The sequence below is a fragment of the Nothoprocta perdicaria genome, unplaced genomic scaffold (genome assembly GCF_003342845.1).
Source record: "Nothoprocta perdicaria isolate Ctin4 unplaced genomic scaffold, notPer1 scaffold_87, whole genome shotgun sequence".
NCBI lineage: Eukaryota > Metazoa > Chordata > Aves > Tinamiformes > Tinamidae > Nothoprocta > Nothoprocta perdicaria.
Genome location: NW_020456165.1, coordinates 1,246,134 through 1,269,120, shown reverse-complemented (window position 1 = coordinate 1,269,120; position 22,987 = coordinate 1,246,134). Strand labels below are relative to the sequence as shown.

At 41.8% G+C, this 22,987-nt stretch overlaps 1 protein-coding gene across 1 annotated transcript in view; it reads right to left on the bottom strand.

Moving 5' to 3' along the window:
* Positions 1-22,987, bottom strand: part of ITGA9 (integrin subunit alpha 9) — a 195,351-nt gene that overhangs the window by 82,451 nt on the left and 89,913 nt on the right. The window contains exon 16 of the mRNA XM_026052323.1: positions 9,934-10,089. Coding sequence (XP_025908108.1) covers positions 9,934-10,089 — 156 coding nt within the window. The remainder of the gene's footprint in view (positions 1-9,933; positions 10,090-22,987) is intronic.

Below are 22,987 nucleotides of genomic sequence, written 5' to 3'. Positions count from 1 at the left end.
TCACCTAGGAAACCTGACACTTCACAAGTCTCTTCCTTTAGCATGAATATTCCTTCCCACAAAGTAATATTTCCGTGACACTTTTCTCCAAATTAAATAAATTCCAAGTGTAAAGGTGAAGAGACAGCAAACCTCTACAGGCTGCAGACAAAGTTCAGTGTTGCAGAGCCTCAGGGGAAAGAGGACAAACAGAGATAACGTGCTTGAATAGCTCTGCCCAACTGTATCAGCACTAGAGAAAGACTTTGAGTCTACATAGAGATTTCTAGTCTTTGTCTCACTAAGGAGATCCTCCCCAAAGGAGATAGACAGCTTTATATTTTCTGTGCTGTCTAAAATTTTGAAACAGACATAGACTTTTAGGAAGCTGCTTAGTGTTGGACAAGCAGATTTCAAACTACGAGGTAAGTAGCAAAAATTTCCAAAAAGATGAAAGACTGAAGAAAGTCAGGTGGTGGGCAGTTCATCTAGGGCTAGTTACTCTGATGACTCATTTTCCTTTTCTACCTTTTGCTTTCTCAGAATTTCAAAAGTGGAAATTGTTGAGGATTTAAATTCAAGGGCTGGATTTAAATTTTCTCCTTAATAAAGATTACTACACCAAAGGTTAATTATCATGAGACAAGCCAGTCCCTAGACAAGAGATGACAAGGGAATCACTCTCAAAATGTGGAATATTTCAGAGATATGCTCTGAAAGTCCTCAGAATTAATCCTCAAGAGCTAGAGCAGATATATATAGGAAAGACTGTTTGACCTTCACAGGAGAAAGAAAAATAAACTGTAGAAATATCCTTGCCTGACAATTTCCCTGTTTGCATTGCAGAAATCTTGGCAAAGTGAACAGGTCAATCAAAGATATGACCTACACTTTTAAAAGATTTAAGTACTCTAAATACATTTAAGGAACTACCTAATAATTCTGGAATTTTGTTTCTAAACCTATAGCTCATCAGGAATGACGAAACACTTTGTTTCCTGAAACTACTAAGCACATATCTCTTCCACTACATCACGCACTACAGCACAAACTACTTTGAAAGCCATTAGGAATTTCTTGTGCTAGAGCAGATCATGTTCCTCTGCAACACTGAGTTAAAGGCTCTTGAGCTCATTCAGGTTTGGGGGAGAAAGGATTTCCAGTCCCATCCAGAATTTCCCAGTGTTCAGGATGCTCTCAAGACTGCTGGAACTGGTTGTCAACTGAGATTCCTAGTTGATGGTAACTCTGGATTATTTTGCCATTTGGCACCATTTCCCTGGACTGACCAGACAATGCCGTGACTGCATCCCACCTTTCTTGTGTGCTTGCTAGAGCCTTAACCACGTCACTTTATGGAGCCAACTCAATCTGCTTTCTTGATTTTCTCTTGCACTGTGTTGGCCCCTCCCTGCTCCACTCCACAAAGACGTCTTCATCTGCCTTTCTGGTTGACCAATTTCTGGTATGTCCAAATCCCTCCTAAAGAATTACCGAGCAAGCACATTGTCATCACAACATTTGTGAATATCATCCATATATTCTCCTATTATACCTTTACTTGGCCTGTTTGGGCTGGGATCTCTCTAGGCCAGAAACCACCAGCTGGTCATTTGCTTGTTGTTTAGAGCACAGGAGGATAAATACAACTGCATTTTTATATCAAGGCCACAGTACTTCTGTCTGGCATTTCTGTGAGACAAACCTGATAGTGAGCTTGTGTGCTCATTAGCGCAAAGATGATAATCCCGATGCTTTTAGGACACACTATGTTCACAGCACAAGCAGAGAACCAATGCCAGCTAATGACGGCACATGCTAAATGAGCTCATCAGATATCATGGCATCACTAGATCTACAGCACAGCAAGGTAAATCCAGTATTTTTAGGATCTGTGATTTTTCTCTGCACTCTCTTTTGTTGTGTAGGACCTGGCAGCTCCTGAGAACTGCCCTGTAGAACTTCCTACCAGGTCACCACACATCCTGGACAAACACGCAGTTTCCTCAAATTCCTCCTGACAGCTCTTCTGGGCAGAAACTGTGGCAGATGCATCCTTAACGGTCAGAAGATATGGATGCATATTATGTTGCCAAAGTCCTTTACAGGGCAATTCAGAGAGTCTAATTGAAAAGACACTAACTATAAAGAGTGAACAGGTTTATTTGTACACAACAGACACCAAGAAGAGATCTAGAACTAGCTGAGGAGGAGGATGCAACTAGACAGGCACTCAGCTCAGGGCCTCATAGCAAGTGCCTTCGTGTCCAGTCCATCTCTTGAAAAACAGCAAAAGGTTGCATTCCGCATTTTGTGGTACAAGCCACGTGCATGTCCATCCATAATCATCTGCCTCAGGAAGGAATCAGTGGTTGAATCCGTAGTTCCTGTATCCTAAAACATCCTAAGCAGGTGGGTAAGGATATTCTGCTATTCCTTCTTGCTGATCCTGGACTACTGTGAAGCTAGAAAAAAAACACACATGTCAGAGACCAACTTGAGCCTAATAGCTTTAGCTGCCTACTCAGAGGAACCAATCTGGAGGTTCAAACCTGACTCTCTAGTTTAGTTCAGTTCCTTCCAATGACTATCTAAAATTAAAAACATAATGTTTCTGGGAGCAGGGAAGGGAACTAGAAACAGAGAAACTGAAAAAGGCTATGTTGACAGCAATCCTGTGCACAGAAAATACTGGAAATCATCTAATAAACAAAAGAAAGAGAAAAAAGTATCTCAAGATATTTAACCACCCCAAATTCAGAGAATCACACAGAAATTTCAGGTCTTAGCCAAAGCACGCAATCAAGACCTTGCAAAGTTTCCAGTATTGTGTTTCAGCAAGAATTGCTTCCATCCTTTCACATGAAAAGGACAAGAGACAGTTGAGGGACCAGATTTCTGAAAGAATTCTTTAGGACGTGTCCTTTTCTGGTTTGGGGAACAACAACAACAACAAAAGTAGTGACCAATTAGATTTCATCTGCATCAGGCTTGAAGGAGCACACCAATCCATACAATCCATAGATAGTTAGATAGTTAAGAGTGCATCTCAAAAGATAAAATGTAGCAGGGCTGCCTCTCTCGATATGATCTCAATATGATCTGGATTAAGAGTATAGTATTCCAACTTCTACACTGATTTCATGTAAATTGCCACTATACTCTATGGTACGCGTAAGGATGATTTTGCAATTAAACCATGGGAAAAAAGGCACATTTAAAGGATGTAGAAAAAGAGTTTATTAGTTAAATCATTCTTTGCTGTTTAGACCTTGATGCTATGGCTACTCCAACACTATCTGGTGAAGTTAGGTTCCTGGGTCCTTATTTAGGACCACAATATATGATCAAATTTTTGAAAATGTAGAGTCGTTAGCAAATCTCACTACCTTTTCTAGGAAAATAAACCAAAAAACTCTTTTACAATTCTACAGATTTGTAGAATACATACATATTATTTGTAGAATGCTTACATATTAAAGTACCTAACCGGACAGAGGAGATTGATTTTTATATCCTTTATAATTTATTTGGGCTTTAAATTTCAAGTTATCTGCAAAACAAAGCTATTGCCTACAGACACTGAACACCTATTGAGCTCAGATAAAGAAATAGTTACTGCATTTACCTACACATCATCCTATGTTTCACTATACAACTGATGGAAAAAATCCATTCAAAGATCCTGCTGAGCCAAGTACTAAAAGGCTGATTTAAATTCCCTCTAGAAAAGCAATTAATATACCCAAAACCTTTCCAGGATTTCATCAGATGTGCTGGCTGAAATAAGACCAGATTATTTACGCAATATCCCCAGTGAAGGCCGGAGCAAATGCATGGCAAAGGAAGGAACAGCATGGGAGCCATTAGCCTGCAGGAGAATCCTACCAGTAAAGCCAGGACTGCAACGGTGAGCGTGACTGAGACAAGCAAGGAGCAACCTCAACTCCATGCAAACTTCATGGCAGCAAGTCTACTCATCAAGAAAACAGCTGTTCATTCACAGCACACTAGCATAAGAAAGCAGGAACTGGCCAGTAATAATTATTTTATTCAACTAGTGAGAGGGAAGCATGTATTGCTTTAAGCGGAGAAGGCCAGAGGGAAATCAATCCACTCAACAGAGTGGAAAACTCTCAGCCTAAGGCCTGACTACCACCTCCCCACAGGGCAAGCGTCACCTAAGGTCCAGTGCAATCCCTTCTCCTCCAGCTCGGCTGTAGCCTATCTGTGCCTTTCAGTAAGTGATAAAACGTGGGCCTGATGGGCACCACAACAAGAAAGAGGGAGAACATTCAAATGTAAGAGGAGCGGGAATTCCCAAGGGAAATCATCTGCGTGGAAAAGATCAGGAATGAAACCTGTTAGCCATTGAGAACAAGCAGAAATCAATAAGCGTATGTAAATCAGCTATTCGCGTATGTACATCAGCAATTCCGCACAGCAGTGGATGGATTTAACAACGCAATCTTTTGTCCTCATATTCTCCTGGGGTGAATATGGATACAGTTGGTGGCAACAGAAATATGCCCCCAGTCTTTCACAGCTCTATTAGATTTCTAGTCTGACTCACTTTTCAGGCTGAGGCAATTTTTTCTTTTTTAAGCCATGAACAGTTCAAATCATTCAAATAGTGTTCTCATTTTACAAGACTTCAGACCTTATAAATCTATGGAACAATATATGGGAACGATCTCTTGGGTTAATTGCTCCATCTCCCACTACCATTATAGGATGGATTTCTGAGCATACCTCACAATATACGTTCCTGTCTTGTCTTCAACAGTCTCCCATTTAATTCTGGATGACTAAAAATAATTCAATTATATACTCTCAGGAGAGATTTCTAATGATTTTCAGAAACATTCCCCATTACAATATCTACTCTACTGCTAGAGCTGGAACTGTGCAAGATGAATCTTTTTTACTCATGATGCTTTCACCCTTAAATATTTTAACATAGGGGTCAAATCTTTTATTACTCATTCTCCAAATATGCAATTAAAATACAAAAACATAATAGCAATGATGAATGATAAATAAATGTGGCAACTGTTTTGACACCTGGAAACACAGAAAAAGCTTCATAAAAAGTGGGCAGGCAATTCATAGCTCCTTTTAGTTCACTCAGAACCAGAAGACTATATGCAAGTCCCCTCCTGAAATCCACCTGTATTTAAGTGGTTTTGTATTTATGAACATTGCTCTGGACTGACAAGCCTTTTGTGGCCCAGAAGTGCTCTTAGACGAAGGAACTTCAGGGAACTATCATGGTGTGTGTTCTCAAAACGTTAAACATTCCAGTTTAAGGCCACTGCATACAGTTGCTGTGAAAATACAAACTGATGAGGTCTGCTCTCCTAAGCCAGTTGCTTGACTGATTTGCTTTTTACATTTCTTCCAATTTTCTCTTATAACTCCACGTGTACATTTCTGCTTTTTCTACCCGAGCTAATCCACAGATTAGCTTAAAAATGATATTCAGGCTGTCATTCTGAGGTGCAGAAATTATCCCAAAGCATTTGGAGGTAGGGCTCATTCTGTAATGTGCATGTGATCATCTCTCTTTTCTCAGCCTCCTTATTTCAAGGAGCAAATTTAGTTTACTTTAAATCATCGAATTCAACTTCTGCCACATTTATATAAGATGATCTTTTAGTCTGGCCTTACACTGGCATATGTGCATACCCTTCACATAAAGGCGCATACAATTACATATATGCATAGGTATACACATATACATATACACATATATGCATAGGTATACACATATACATGTACACACACACATTAATTAGCATGTGATATCAGCTATTGTTTTTCAGGTAGCCCACAGATATAAACATACGGATTAAACATATCTTATGCATAACCAGTTATGTTGTTTTTCCTCAACTTTCAAGTCCTCATGAAAAAAATGGGCATTTACTGGCCAAGCCTGTCACTGCTCAAGAATGAGCCTGCACACACACACACACAAAAGAAATACAGCATCAGAGGCACTGTTTGCCACTAATTCTTACTTAAACAAATTTGCTAATTCTAAACATTTCAGAGGTACAACACATCTGGACACCTGCCGTCCTAGTGCACTTCTGGATCTCTTCCAGGGTCATAAATCATTCCTCTTCATTTCCATTCAAGAAAAGAGGAGGCAAATGCAGGACTCAGCCGAATCCAGGACATGCTCAGGGTGGGATCTTCTCGAATTTCCTGGCACAAAGGGCACCCAGTCCCTGCCAGTTCAACACTGCCTCTAACCAAATGTGTCCAGAGCAAAGATGGACACCACCAAAGGGATGGCAGAGGGAAGAGCGGATCTCATCTCTTCTAGCAAACCCACTACAAACAGAGGGAAAAAAGCTGCAATTAAGCAGGATGGGTGGTGCTGAATGAATAAACATAGGAGAGAATTTGGAAGCCTCGCCAAGATGGAAAGTCCAGCAGCAAGAAGTTTCATCTGGAACAATAGTAATTAGACTCATTCCTGTTTTCTTCCCAAGCTTTCTTGGGTGGCTGGGAATAAGACACTTAATTAAACTTTGCTTCTTCCACCTATCTGGTTATTTACAGGCACAGTAAGGCACTAAGGCACATGCCTTCTGGCCAATTAAACTGGCCTCTAAGCCAGGGTGGAAGTGTGCAAAATGGGAAAGACCCTTTGAGCCTCCTAACTCTTGATCCATGCCTGGGAGGAGTTTGCAATACTCAGACCAAACCAGAACCATGCCAAGAACCATCCCAGAGGTTTCCCAGGATGGGGTATGTCACTCTGGCATCTAGACATGTCCCCAGGCACCATTAACTTACCCAAGGAGACCCAACATGGGGAGCTCTATGCCCTGGAGAAGGCACCCAACAAACCTGGACCACCTGTGTTTCTACATGGTATGTAGAAGCACAACATTTCAGTCTTTTTCTGCCATTGCCTCATCCTTAGTATGACGTGTGTGTCATGGGGCAGGGAGAGATGTTTTAAAACAAAGAATAATATTATTTGTGCAGAGAACTAAAAATACCAAAGGTCTTCATAATTCAGCTTCACAAAAATCCTCCTGTACTTTATCATACCTGTCAGCTAAGCTTACATATTGATGTGCAAATACTTAACCGACTTTTCAAGCACAACTATTTCCAAAAATGTCCTTTGCTTTAGAAAGGTGGAGCTTACTTTATCTTAGAAAAATCTTAGCTTCACTCACCCAGAGGAGCAGCACTGCACCCAAGCTCTCACTGCGAATCACTGGTACAGTTGGGAACAGCACGTCCTCAACGTCTGCCTCTTCTTGCAACTTAAAAGCACTTTTATGATAGACTGTTCCTGAGGACGCTGAGGCAATTACTCTACTGTGAATATTTTCCTACACCAACAGGGTGCCTCGATCCACATAGCAGCAGGTGATTTTATTACGGTATTTAAAACAGACCGAATTCTAGCATATTACATTTTGACCTCTAAGTTATATTACTGGATATTACCAGAACAAATCCCCACTGTATTTGGCAGATCTTTCTCTTTCATAGTTGACATTTATTTATACAGTGAGTATACAAAAATAAATGTTATAGTACAAAACTCTTATGACGAGCTAAACCAAACAAAGTTCTAAATACACATTAATTTCCCTGAAGTAAGAAGATTTATTATTTTTTTCCAGAGAACGGAGGTAGCAACTGGATTTGGGAGGCAACAAGGAAGCTAATGGAAAGTCATCTTCAGGGTGGGAAGTTTTAAAGTTCATAATAGTGACACACAGAAAAAAGCAGAATCTTTGTTTCCCCACCCAATCTTGACCCGTTGGAGATTTTCTGTCTGAGCAGGAGCGAGCTGGCTGGCCATGTGCAACATGGAAAGCTGTCATCTTCTCCACAGAGCCAGCCTCCACCCAACATCGTACAAGTCGCAGAGATATGTTTCCACAGACTTGTACCCATGACCCTTAAGTATCTGTGTTTGTTCTCACAAATAATTATACCAAACTATAGCAACCACAGTTTCTGGTAAGCACATACAAGAACCAAGAAAATAAGTAAGTCAGTGAGAGGTCAATTGGTACTGTACCTGGGCCAAAGAATCTCTGAGGCCAGTTTAATTATATTATTACTTCCTTTTGAGGCATTAGAGCCCCTTTTCTCTGTTAAAAGTGCGTAATAAAGTCTCGCTTAAACTGTGTATTTTTCACAGGATATTTCAGCTAAGAGCCATTTACTCAGAACTATCAGAAGCTCCAATCATTTCTCATATTTTGATAGTTCACTTGGGAACACAAGCAGCCTCTTTCAATAAACAGTCATGGAGACACAAGGGACATGTGATATCTACACTACTCTTAATGAGTATCCACTGTAATGCTATCCCAAGCTGATGTTCAGAGAGTGCTCGGGACTCATCTGTGAAAAGAGAGCCCACTAAAATCGTCTTGAATTGGATGCCAAGCTATCATCAAAGAATAGCTAGGTTCTTTGAAAATGTAAAGTTTATTCCATAAAACTTTGCTTCTGTGGCTCTTGGTCTTTAAAAATACTTTCTACTTGCAACATGACAAGAAGCCTGAAAGACGACGCCAAGTAATGATTTTCCCAGGAAACAAGCCTTGGAGAACTACGCCTCGAGGCTGCGCCGACGGGGCTTTATCATCATGACTGCCACAGTAAATCTGAAACTCTGCCCACTTCCCTGGCTGAAAAAGGCTTCCAGTCACACCCCACGTCAAAACCCTTCTCTCACAGAGCTAAGTGAGCAACATCTGGAAAGCAAATGGAAGGGGATTGTTACACTGGCTCCTGCTCATCCACATTACACAAGAAAATAAGGCAGGGATATTCCCAACATATTTTTGTTTCTTTTCATAATCTCAGCATTTAGGAATTTTAATATTGACCTGAGAATATGCCTGCGGGGTTAAATAGGACTTTTTTTTTAAGCTTAAATCTGGTGGTAAAGCACCCAGATTCACACTGCATTGAACAAGTTTCAAAATTTGCTACATGAATACGTGATTATATGAATTACCATAATTTCTCCAACAATATAACATTTAAATAATTAATGGCCACACAAATTCCTCTAAAAAAAGGTAATTGCTGCATTCAAATATTATTCATTCATCTGCAAAAACAAGGCATATTCTCATAAATAATCATTTCTTTAAGGATTATAGCCAAATACAATGCAAAATACCTGGGTGCATGATGAGGCAAATCTCTTTAAACAAGAGATATTTTTAAGCAATCTCTCTTAGCTATTTTTTTTACAGTAGCTTTCAGACTTCCACAGAACAAGTGGTGATGGTTCCTTATGATTGACATCAGAAAGAAATATAGAAGGTGATCAAAGCATCACTTATTATATTGCTGACAATAAACTTCCCAAGGCTAAAACCTAGATCTCACAATCCACTTTAAAAAGCTTCAGGACAGCTTTTCAGGATTTAAGAGAACGGGAGAAAGAAAAAAAAAAAAAAAAAAAAAAGGCAATGCGAGAAGGCAAGAAAAAACGTTTCACATTCACAAGCAATACCAAATCATAACTCTACAAGCACATTTTACAAAGCAAACTTGACTGGATATGACCATGAGTAACTTGATCTAATTCAAGGCTGGCCCTGCTTTGCCTTGAGCACAGAATTGGTCTCTGAAAGTCCCCTACAAGCTAAATTATGCTGCAATGCTGATGAGCAGGCACCGTGGCAAGCCATGGAGTGAAGAAAATGGATTTCTCTAAGGAGTTTTGAGCCTTACAGATGGATGATGTTGCACAGCATGACAGCAGGTGCCAGGGCCGCAGGTGCCTTCTGCATCTGCGTCTCCAAAGTCTGAGCTCAAACTAGTCTTTCCTTCAAATGACCACAAACATTTTTTCCCCTCAACATGACCACCTCTTCTCATGAACTCTTAATACCTATATCAGTGAGGTCAAGACAGATGTGCAGATTAATACAGTGCAAAGCTGACCTGGTTCCTTTGCGCTATCTTCTCTCCCTTCTTCCAGCGGAGAACGGGCTTGAGGGCTGGCAGTTCCTTCTCCTCCCTCCCTTTTTCTATCACATGTTCTCCAAGGCTGTACGCAGCTTCAAACACAATTGGAGATATCACGTCTTTGACTCTTCTCTGTAAAAAAAATAAAATAAATAAAGTGTAAAAGACACCCATGGACATTTAAATCAATTTTTATATACATAAAGCCATCAAGAAGCCATATTACAGCAACACTGCAGACAGGAAGCAGGTTACCCGTTCCCTCCTGTTTTCCTTGGTGTCAAGCAGGAAAAAGAACGTTACACTAAAGTGAGTCATAAGATTAAAAAGAAACAGCCAAAAATTAGACATTCTTCTGGTTCCACAACTCATTGGCAGTCGTTGGCACATTTGCTACAGCTGTAAAACCTAATATTGCTCAATAAATCCAAATGCTTTCTTAAAAGATATAATAAGTTAGGGTTATCATTAGTGCTGCAGAAATTTGAAGGAAAGAGTGAGGCATTATCTTGGGAGGCTTCTAAACCCTAGACTTAGAGGGCACCTCTAATTAGCTAATTAATCCATTAAATAAAATAAGAAAAACTTCATCATGCCCTTTTTGTTTTCAGCATCACTGAAATCAATGAACGGCTAAATGTGCTGATGGAGCTATAAAGCAAGGCTAAAAACACACAGAGAAGAAAAAACATCTTCCAGCATGCATCCAAAAGCAGAATTTGTACCTCTCCCTACAGTCAGGGCAGCAACGCTTCCAGGAAATACAGCAAGTGTTTTCAGTTTCTCTAATTGCTGCATTCTAGGCTTTCTTATAAACGAGCTCCCAGATGCATTGAATTGTGCCGCGTTATTTGTTTTATGGGGTGAATCTCCATTATTGATTGCCTTTTCTTGTTCTTTGAGCCCAAGCCACAAAACTCATACCATTTGCCACAACCCACAAAGCCTGAGGCCCCTTTTCTGTGAAAAGATGAAATGCTGATTGTGCTCTGCTCTGTCTAGACTTCCAAAACCCAATCCAAGCAGAAAAAAGACATGGCAAACACTCTACCTTTCCATAGGCAACCACTGCCTTTAAATTGAAGCTTCTTAAAACATTTCATGTGAATTCAACACAGATGAAACTGCAGAGGGTAAATAAGTACCTTAAGTAGCTATGACAAATCTTCAAATGGGCCAAATCATTAGCTTTGACTTGCAACCTGAATTATGCTTAGTTGTCTTCTCTGAACACAGCCTCCGAAGTACAACAAGTAATTTAGATGTAACACAATTTAAATGGCACCTTCCAGACGTGGAGGGGACATGCACTAACTGGTCTTCTCATGACACCATCTAATCTGGCTCAGGACAAACACGTGCTCTCTGCTAATCCCTTGACAAGATACAGACTTCTCCTGAAACCAAGGCCAATTCACAAATCATCAGGTGAGACTGGTGAACAACTAAGCTTAATCCTCCTCTACTCTCACGACTCCAGCCATCTCTTGATTTCGTTATCCCGTTACCAAACTCTGCCAATTCTCGATATCCAGTGGCATCCTATTGTACCCAAAGTTCAAATTCAGTGGTGCCTGGGGTGGTTGGTACCACAATGTTCTCGAGAACAAATACCAGTCAGCTCCAAAGAGGGCAGCCGTGGTGGCAGACAAAAGCCGGACAGCTGTGTGATCCCATTCCCATCGCCTAAAAAGGATGCTAATCCTCCCCAGGGAAGGGAGCTGGATGACTTCAGGCCCTCCAACAATCCCACCCCAAGGGGCAAGGGTTGGGCCATGCTGAGTTTACAAAATAACAATACTGAAACACACAGAAGTTATTAATTCTGCTCTCACAGAAAATCATGTGTAATAACTTAAAGAAGAATTGTATCAGTGTGTGAGAAGACTACACATATGCACAAACAAGGCTATAAAAGCTTATACCATCAAGCAGCAGTGAAACACAATCAATCATCAGGCAAATCGCCACCTAATCCAATTGTATGCAACCAACTGTGTAAACACTGAGCAATTAAAAGTATAAGCAGTTGATTAAATTAAAATCCACCTATAGCTTTTCTAACTCTGTTACTGCAGTGTGGCAAGAATAAGTGCTTAATGACTTCTAAGTGTTTTAATATGATCTTGCAAGGTTCAGCCCAACATCCTTTGAAGTCAAAAGACAAGTTTCCCAGTGACTTCAATGAATGTTGGAGTGTGCCCATATTGTTCACTGGTGTCTCTTTCTGCTTTATTTTAGTGCTGAAATTGTGACTTCCAGCAGCTAGATTAATTACATGTGTGGATATTCCCCTACCACAGCCCTGGGGAAATGTATTTCACATACCCACTTGGCTTTAATTAGGGATGAAAGTATGAATGCTACCCAGTTATTAATTTTGCCACATGTTCAATCCCTTCTGCTCACAACCCTACAAACGCAGAAGAGCCATTCTGTGGGACTTCTGTGGGACTTCTCTTCTGAGAGAAAAGATGGTTCTGCTTCACAGGCACATCACAGGCTTTCTACAATATAAGCACATAGTAAGAATGGTAAATATTGGCCTAAATGCAATCTGGAGAATGATGACTTTGGGTTGGAAATTCACCCAGTTCCTTGCTTGCACAATCTACCAAATCTGCTACCTCTCATGTCTCAATCACCTGCCAGTGATGCAGGCGACAGATTTAAGTGCTTCTGATACCTAGTAGGGAGCTCACAGGCTGCAATGATGCTCAGGTTTGAGGAGAACATTCAAAAATCTTTCAAATGAAGGAGACTGCTTTTATGGCTTTTTGTATCAGCTATATGGCCATAATTAAGTGGATTTTGATGGAGAAAAGTTCCGCAAGGTGCCTTTATAAATACCTACCATTTTTTACCTCAACTGTTCTGTACTGCACAATTGTATAAGATTAGATGTGCTTCTGCAGAGTAAGAAAACATTTCTGGCAAATCATAGCACACACAGCAAGGACTCTTTAACTGAAGTTCTGGAGGACATCAAGCAAGTGAAATATCCAAGGCGTCCACATTACCGACGGGAACAAGTGGGCAACCAGGGTCCAGTGAGCAGTAGTTACGAACAACACACACGCACCTGCAACATGACACTGCAAACTCTTGCATGTTTTTCCAGCACCTGATTTACATCAGAGCCTGCAAGCTGCAATTCCCACGAGCCATCAGCTATCCCATGCAGTCTCCCTGTTCTCACAAGCAATTTCTTAAAGTGTTTTTGTTTTTTTTTCTTTTCTCCTTCTGACCAGGTTTCTCTGGGGACATACAAAACTTTCCCAATAAGACTTTTGTGGAAATCTATACACTTCAGTCCCAGTAAATTATCCTTCTGCCAGAATAGCCTTCTGCAGTGCAAAAATCCCTTGCAAGCTGTATTCCTTAGCCTGGACCTTTTATCTTTCCATGCAAGGAATGCTGCTCAACATGGTTTAGATCTGAAAGAAAAGGCGCTTTGCAATGAACTGAGTGTTTTCCAAGGCATTACAGAGCACACCCTCCCATGGATCTAGCACATACAAAGTCCATGCAAAGGCAAAGAAAGTCTGAGTCCCAGAAGAGCAGTCTCACTTTTCAGAGCACCTAGGAAAGCAATAAGGTGCTTCAAGAGTTTCAAGAGATGCTCTGGGCCTGAAAACTTAAACTAAGGGAGATTTTCTCAAGAAAATACATATTTCTCAAATGCTGTGGTAAAAGCTGGGTATGGCCATAAATTTCTCCCTTTTTGTTTTCTGGCTTAGTGGGAGAGAAAAAAATAAATAGCTTTTGAGCCTCTGTGGATTTACAAATACATTTCTGTTTAGTTTTAATTATCAAAGCTCCTAAAAACCCCAAAAGGAGTCACGGAGCACTGTCAGACACTTGAGCTAACCCCTTCTGGGCACTGCTTCCAATTCCCTCCGCAAGACAGAGTGTGACCCTCCTAATAAACCACTTTCCATGCTTTCCTTGGACATAGGCTCGGATGAGGTGGGTGACAGGACAAATATGGACACAGATCACAAGGTGCCTCATCAGGCAGCCCCTGCCTTCTCCAAATTGCATTTGGGCTACCAAGAGCACACGCTCACCACAAACTCGAGCAGATTTGGGTGGCACAGGCCAGGTTTTCATCCGAGGGGGAGGATTTGCTCTCCCCTTAAGGACACTCTATCGGGGCTACTTCTGTGCCTGCCCCTTGATGCTTTCCCTCACTCACTCCCTTCTGGAGTTTCTCTCCTCTTCCCCTTTGCGAACTTTTCTGTATGAGCCCTTTCCTCTGCTATCCCTGGCTTGATCCAGAGGGCCCCTGTATAATTTCACAGCTTTTACCAAATGTAGTGCAGCTTTTGGGGACTTCTGAGACCCAAGCTGTGCTTAGTTCAATGACTAAGGATGAACTCAAGAACTCAGCTTTTAAAACATTCAGCTTGAAACTTTTAGTCTAAAAATATTTTGAGTTTTAAACAAGTGCTAATAATAGACTGCAGGCATTTTTACAAGTTTAAATACACACAAAATAAATTTGACAGTCTGAGTTTAATAGATAATGTATTAAAGCAGTGAAATGTATAAAGCCATCAAGTTAATTGCTTATTCAGCATAATGCTTTAATCGCCTTCAGGTCAGGAGAACCCTAAAGACCTAAACTTGGTGCCTACGTATAAACAATTCCTTGATCAATGATACCAGAAATGACTTAAATTTCCTCTGACCTTCAAAGCAAAGGCCAGCACTTCCACATTTTACAAAATCAAGTATCAGCTGCAGATTTTAATAAAAGCACATTATGGCTTATAAATCAGTAAGACGGCAGTGCATGGCTTTAAATTAAATTACCTTCTCCCATCATCTCAGTCTCTCTCCCTAAACTGTGAGTCATTGAGGACAAAGGAATTAAGTGCCACGCAATTCAGTAAAACGTACCACTGCAGCACATTGACTTTAAACTGGAGGACAGGTCTGCATCCATCTCAGAGGAATGGATGTCTACATCTCATTCCTACAGCTGCAAACAAAAGACTGGGAACTTCACTTATGTGCCCTCTTCCTTGCAATGCTCCCTGTATAAAAGCCCAAGTTAGGATCCCTCAGCAAGAAATCCCACTTTTACAGCCGAGTCCTACTTCCAACCTTCTCTTAATCCCTGCACCAGAGCAACCACTTCTGCCCTGGGAGAGCCTCTCTCCAGACTGCACTTACTTTGGTAGGACGTGCAACAATTTATTTCCTGTCGATGCAATTCCAGCACTGATAGCTCCCACCGCAAGGACAGACAAAACATGGCTATGCCAAGATCCTCCAGAGAAGATCTAGTTTCCATTCTGCACGAGCCACAATTTTATACAGTATTCATTAGGCATTACTTCATTTAAACGGTGAAAAAAAACAACCCTCTGCAAACTGTTCCAGAGATGAGGCAGAACTAGAAGTTTACTTTGCTTGGCAAAAGCTCATTTTCAAAATTACTGGCTTTTTTTGTTGCTGTTGTTGCAATTAATATCATATGAAGGCAATCAAAGGCCTAACGTCGCAATAAGACACGCTTCTGTTTTCTTTTAAGACGTAGTGACAGCTGTGATGGAACAAGGAGGCGAACGCCCTTTGTGGCCAGACTTCAAACCTCACCGGGGCTCAGAGGAGACCCCAAGCCGAGAGCAGCAGAGAAGAGCAGGAGACTCGTCGGGTGTCACCCCACGGGCATCACTCGGGTGTCACCCCACGGGCATCGCTCCGAACAGTGTCCGAAGGGAACGGGGCGCTTCCTTGGCCTCTTCCCCAACATGCACAACTGCCTCCCTCTGCTCAGCGGGACCTTTCCTGAAGGACTGATAACCAGAAGGGAAAACGCAGGTCCTGGCAGGCTCTCGTGCTACACAAACACCGGGCACCCGGGATCCAGCGGGCAGGTGAGGAGGCCCAAGGGCAGCGAGGGAAGGGCTGGAAGCCCAGCTCGGCCTGGGGACCAGCTCAGCATCCAAGCAAAGACCAGAATGAATGCACCCCGTCAAGGGTTACCAAGTCCAAGTTACGATTCCTCAGGAAAAAAAAAAACATTTTTATAGCCAAGTCCTTAGCGCTGGTGGGTTACTCATAACCCTGCAACAGCGATCAGTGAGAAGAAAAAAATACTAAGTGCCATCTAAATGCAACACAATTTATTAGCTTCTTTGCACAGACCTTGGTTTTACAGCTCAGTACTAAAAAATGCAACACTCAAAAAGACACCGTGGTTTTATATAGCCTTTTCCCCTTTACATTCTATCTACAAATCTGATTATTAGACCTTTAACTATGTTTTTATCACTCATTCCTTTGCCTCTTCCACAGTTCGCTTTTAGTCATTATATACATCTTTTATATATCATATCAGAAAAAAAATGATATTTTAGGGGGAAAAAAAAAGAATTCTCAAGTATCTAAAACCATATTATTCCTTTCTGAATAAAACACCACCCAGACATGAGGTTCCTTCAGCTTTGTGGGCACCAGGCTGGCTACAAGTGCTCTTTGCAACACAACTGCAGTCCTGACAGCACTGAGACACACACAATTAGAAAAGTCTCAGAGCAGAAGAATGTTGGTGAAATTCAGACCTAAACTTAGGTATAAAAAGAGAATCTAAGAAGGCAAAAGAGGGTAAAACTTTCAATATTTATTTGTTTTAATTTCTTTCTGAAAGCATGATATATTTCAGCAGGGAATTAAATGTTGATTGAGAAAATAATTAGATCCAGACTCTTCCTGCATACATGTAACCCTATCATATACTTGTCTTTTCCACTGGAGTTGCCACATTTTATATTCTGCTGATAGGAGATTTTACCAAAACCAAGCTTTACAGAGACTTCCTTTAGTAATGTCTTAAAATACACTAGCCCCAGAATTTGAGTTAATTCAATGCCCTGGTTCTCTATAGACATAATTTCCCTCCAAACCAGATGTATAAGCTAAACACATAAGAGGTCTGTATGGACGTAGCTGTTAAAGGAGAAGGAGTCCAAGCTCTCTGGCACCTGGGCCACATGGTTTAATAGCGGGAATGCTGCAATGAGGGATGCCCATGGTAGTGAGGTGGTGTTGGTGAGAAAAGCACAGCAATGTTAGCATTCGTATACTTCAATCTGCTTGCTCAGTCTCTCACCTTCTGACTGTGTAATGTGCACCTAGGGACAGATGCAGCTGTGTGCACGTGTCATCCAACAAGCTTTCAGTGCAAAATCTAACTCACGAGCTGTCCTCGGAGCCAGGGACTGGAGTCCAGGACCGGCCAGCTGCTTCCCAGAACTACAGCCCCAGAGGGCCGGGCTGCTTCCCAGCATGGGCTTCACACCAGAGGTGTGGAGCGGGTCCCGGCTCCTCGTTAGTGGGTGCTTGTAGGTACCACGGGAAACTAACCTCTGCCTGACCTCAACCTGCTTCTCCTGCACAACAGCACCCAAAATCTGAGCTGCTACGTCAAGAGCAGGCAGCCCTCTCTCCCTCCGACCGCCTCCCCCTGGGTGGATTTTTTGAAGCAAAAGGTGGAGCCACTTTTGCAGGAGCATCCCAAGGGCTACTAGCCAAGCAACTGAAAGGCTTCTCCTCAAGGCTGTGCAGACAAGGAAGGAGTCCCAGGGAGGGCTGTACAATAAGATGTGCTCCTGTTCCTGGTACTTCCCACTAGGTCACTGGCTCTAAATGCCTGCTCCCTTTCCAGGGATGCCTTTTAAGGTGTGTAGGCATCTAATGTGAATTGAGACAGGATCCACACAACTTCTTGGATCTGGGACCCAGTGCACATTTTGTCTCATGCACTTATTAAATAAATCTCTCTCATACGTAGCAGGTCATTTAAGAGGTACCATACTATCAGTAGGTCAACCATCTATGGACGGAATGAGATTATCCTGAATTCCCTCGATTTGCATCTTGGAAAAAAAAAAAAAAGAAGGTTCTGTACTGTTCAGCAGAGATCCAGATGTTCCCTTAACTCTAATCCTGATCTCTCAAACGATCAGGTAGCTGCACATCTTCTACAAGCTGAGAGAGTAGAGGAGACAGACAGATCTGAATGGCTATGAAACATCCCAGTAGCAGTGAACCAGAAACGCTGATCGACGCTTCGTCCAAAGGTACCAGATTTGAATGCCTGACAGTACAGTACTAGGATGCCATGCATCAAAAAGCCTTTCATCACTACAGCCTTACTAGAAACACATGTATGGAACAAACGCGAAAGTTCTACTTAAGCTCAATGTCATAAATAAAACAGCAAAATAGAAGAAAAAGCAGCACTTTGTCATGACTGAAAGCAAACAGAATCATCTTCAGTAAAAGAGGACAGAGATCAAAGAAAGTTATCATCAACATTTTCACAGACAGGATTTTAGCTCAGTTGAGCAGAGCTGATAGAAATTGTCCTTGGGAGTCCTGCAGAGAAAGCAATTTACTTAGCTTGTTTCCCTGAATGAGAGGAGAGGAAAAGCTCTAGTACATCAAATGGTGTACTCGAAACAGAGCTGCAGTCGCATACCAGCGAGGCAAGGACAGTTTACTAAAGAAATACGGGGGTATTTCCACAAAAAAAAAATCAATGCTTCCTTCAAATACAGGAAAAGGAGTAGCTCTCACAACAGGCGGCATGGAGGAATGTTGGTTTTCTAAATCTGTTCTTCCACTATTAAACGGAGAGGACAGTGTTTATCAGTGTAACCCTCTTGAGGGCAGAATTTTAAGATCAATATAGGTGAAAGGAAAACATGTTACAATTGCCTGGGAAAGTCTCCTCTCAGGAATTCTCAAAGAAATCTAGAAATTTTTAAGTGTTTTCACTCCATCAAAAACAGCCTATTTCATCTAAAAAAAAAAAAAAAAAAAGAGAGAAGAAGAAGAAAAGGGAAAGGAAAAAAACAAATCAACTCTGATGATCAGAGCATTCCAGAGCCATTAGGTTTTCATGGATAAGTAAAAGTGACACCAACTTGCCCAATCACCAATAACCCACGTGTAAACAGGAGGAAAAAAGAACATATTCAACTCCATACTGCATCTTGACATCACTCATAAATTCATGCTTTTAAATGACACCAAGAAGCAAATTTATTTCAGTGTAGTTTTTACAAGTGTGACTTATCAAGCATGTAATACATCCAGATAGGAAAATTAATGATGAGCAATTAAAGGCAATGCTTCAGCTGCTTGAAAGCCAATGACAAGAGCATTGTGAAAAACATCATGAAACCCTGTGAATGCTCTGGGTGGGTTTCTGAACTTAGGACCAACACTCTGAGCTCCTCATTCCCTTACGCTATGGCTTCAGTATGTGAGTATAAGCTGCGATATTTTAAAAGGGTTAGGGAACCGTATTTTACTAGAAGTAATGAATCTCTAAGGATGACAAACACCCATTCATTCCTCTGTCACTTAATTAATTCCATTATTAATTCCCAAGAACTAATATTATTAAACCACATAATCCTGGGGGGAGGCGTCTGAAAGAAGTGTCCATTATACAGGACACATTATAGATGACACCAAGGGTATGGACTCAACCTCCAGGTCTCCTTCACACAGCTCATTCTCAGTTCACCAAGGGCCACCTCAGCATCATCCTGACCTGGTGTCCTCTTCTCCCCATCACCATCCTCATCTTTACCTGATCCCCTCTGTCAGGACCCGCTTCACCAGCACCCTCCTCTCTACAGGCTCCTAGACCCCGCTCACAACCAACAATAGCCTTATAAGAAAATAAAGGAACATGAATGTATTTTAGGAGCTTTGGGGTTATTTTAGCACATTTAGGTCCAAAATGTGGACCAGTTTAAATTCCTGCCCATTGTTTCTGATTTTCCCCCTGGTTTTACTGAGCATCTGCAAAGAGACAGAGCCTCTCCTGCTCAGCGACCATGTAACCGGATACGGCTGCCCAAGTCCGGGAGAAGCCTGGCCTGGGAGGATGTTGTAGGACGACAAAGGGCAATTGTTTAAAAATGTGGAAGGGAGCAGGATGAAGGAATGTTTCTCAGGAGAAACTGGGAAAAACAAAACTTTCCCTTTGAGTTCCACTGGTTTTAAAAATAAAGAAGGCAAATATTTCCACAAGTAAGTGCTAATCGTGCAGTCCCACAGATGAAAGCCAGGAGTTTTACTCTGAAGCTGGAAGAGCATTTGTGCAGAATGAAATAAATGGTGATTTAAAACTGCGGCACTGCTTTCACCATTGCAGCATTTTAAATGAAGAGAATCAAATGAGAGTGCCACTTTTAGAGATCTGCAGCCTGCGTTTGGTGCCTTTTGTCTATTTTGTACATTACTCGCTAAGACAAGAATTCTCACCCTAACAGAAGCAGCTTCCCCAAAGCCGCAGCTCTCGCATGCGTGACATGTAACACTGTGGTGGCATCAGATGTTTAAAGCCTACCAGGAAGGCTACATTAGAAAAACATGTGGTGAATGTAAATGAATCTCTGTACTATGCTATGGAGCAGGGGAAGAGATTCCAGCAGAACCAGGAAGGAGCAGAACTAACCCATACCCAACCACAGCTCTTTGCAGCTAATCAGGGCAATGGGAATAGGCAGAAATCCACAGGGAGGTCTGAAAGAGATTATAAACCAACAGAGCACGATCAGCCAGGAGAAGGAGGTTTGTGGGGGGTGGTTTTGCTGGTTTGTTGATCTTGTTGTTTTTTAAGGAAGAAACAATTTAACAAAAATCACTGGCAGTTGAACTGGGCTGCAGTAGATGTTACCTAGTGTTGCACTGTGGAATAAGCAGAGTTTTAGCTGGATCTTCCAGGTTTATTCTTTTGAGCTGAAGCATTCTCTGTTACCTTAATGGAGCTAAAGCCAGCTCTAAGTTCACCCTGCGAGCTGATTTTGCTGTATTTTACACATCAGGCTGAGTCACAGAAACGCACATTAAGTGCCAGAGAGGGGAGAGGCTGAAGTGTCATAGTTACAAGGCAGAGATACTCTTACGATTGCAGAGAGAATATGCTGTCTAATTTTTCAGCAACCTCACCCATGAAATGCCCACAGCTTGCTTTAAAGCTTGCATCAGTAGTAGCCAAGGATGCCCAAGGCACAGAAAATTTCATCCAAATTCACACTGGTGTGAGCTTGAGGGTTTCACTTGCTAGTTCTACTTTCTCACTGTAGAAAGTAACTTCTCCTTAATCTAGATGAGAAGTCATGGCATAAATAGTACCGTGCTACATTATCCCTTTTCCCAGGGATTTTTGAGAGTCAAGCTGCTTGCATGAACCCTTAGAACCTGTTTGATGCTGCCTCCAAAGGTCTTCACCACCTTCCAGCACGGGACTGTGCAGCACTGTATTACGACACTTAAATGATTCAGCCTTGGAGGCTGCCATGCTCAGCACCAACAGCCATAAAGATATTGGCAGTAGATATAAAATCAGGTCAAATGTGGGGTTGATTCATTTTAAAGGGGTGAAGTCTTTCTTCGCTTCTCTTTCTGCGTAAGCTTTTGGAAGACGTTTCTCCCGGGTTTGCTCATGTCCAAGTTGGCTGCAGCGCAGTGCTGAGGTAAGAGCGGAGCAGAGCAGACAACAGTGAGCGTCGGGGCAGGCGGCGGAAAATAAAAAATATCAGCACAAAGAGCAACCCCCGAGGCCAGGGGCTGCTTGGAAAGAGCTGCGCCTGCATCAGAAGGAAGGAATCCAGGGCTGGGGAAGAAAAAAAAAGGAAGATGGAGGAAAAGAAGGAAATCAAAGCCACAGGCCAGGATGGCCAAGCTTTCTGGCCCTACAAGCAGGACACACACCAAAACCTGCAGTTCACCACCAGCAATCTCCAAATGCTTGGGAAGAGAACAAGACCACCACCTATGCAGGAAGCTCCAGGCACACACACACAAACAGCTGCAGGTCAGAAGAACTGAACTCCCAACACAACTCGCCTGCGCCCAAGTAGGTTGGCATAACTTTCCATGGCCTTGCCTAGACTTGAAGATTTACCACTAGTATTTTATATGCACAAAGCTACACTAGGAACATGTTAAATATATACCCATTGGTGTTGCCAGGTCGTAATATTTTCACCTTTATCTTAATTTCTCTACTTGCTCAGAAATTCTATCTGCAGTCCCAGACACCAACCATTTCTTGCTCTTCATTACCCCTCTGGCTAGGGAATTTTGTCCTATCTGATTTGGCACAGTTTCAAAAATGTCCAGCAAGCAAAATCTAATACAGCTCTGCTAAATTTTGTCCCCACTTTAATCAACAAAACACTCTCACAGACAAACACCGAGGAAGTAACGAGGCTCCTTGAAATCCTCCTTTTTGTAAAAATAAATGATCTCAAGAGGTAGCAATAAACAACTGCATCATTTTGTCTGCCCCCTTGGATAGCCCAGACATTACATATTGTTTGTTAAACCTCTGTGTGAAATCATTTGTTTAGCTATAACATGTTCTCGAGAAACACTGTGACCACTTCAGATTTCTAAGCAAGGCCTTTGCTTTGAGTCTTGGAGGCTTTTTAATAGCTGCTTCTCTCACCTTCTAAAGAGAAGGTACCTCCTGAGGGAGCACAGAAGTCTAGGGCCAGGCTAAGCAATGGCCTGCGAAGAAGAATCACTCAGGAGTAACCTTCTCTCTGTTTCTATATCCAATGAACTTACTGCTTATTTGTGCCAATCACCATGCTGGGAAGTCATGTTAAATTACTGGTCTAGCTACAACCCTCAAATCCTCCTCAAAGGCCTCGCTTCACCTGGGATGAATTCTTCTCCCTTCACAGGTGGGACCTTGCACATTAAGCTGTATTGGAATATATTCTGAGTGGCTCAGCTTGCTGGCTGATCCAAAACACTTTACAAAAAGCTCCCTGCCCTACATTTTAACCAACTATTTTTGTGCAATGTGCAAAGTGCAGAAGATGACATTTGCTCTGTATTTTCAGATCCTTAATGACTATATTGATTAATTTTGAGCTTTCTATTGATCTCTGAAGAATGATACTAGATGCAGCCCCACTTAATAACCCTCCACTGACAAGATCCTTTTGATAAGCCTGCTGTACCATTATTAATCTTTTAATAC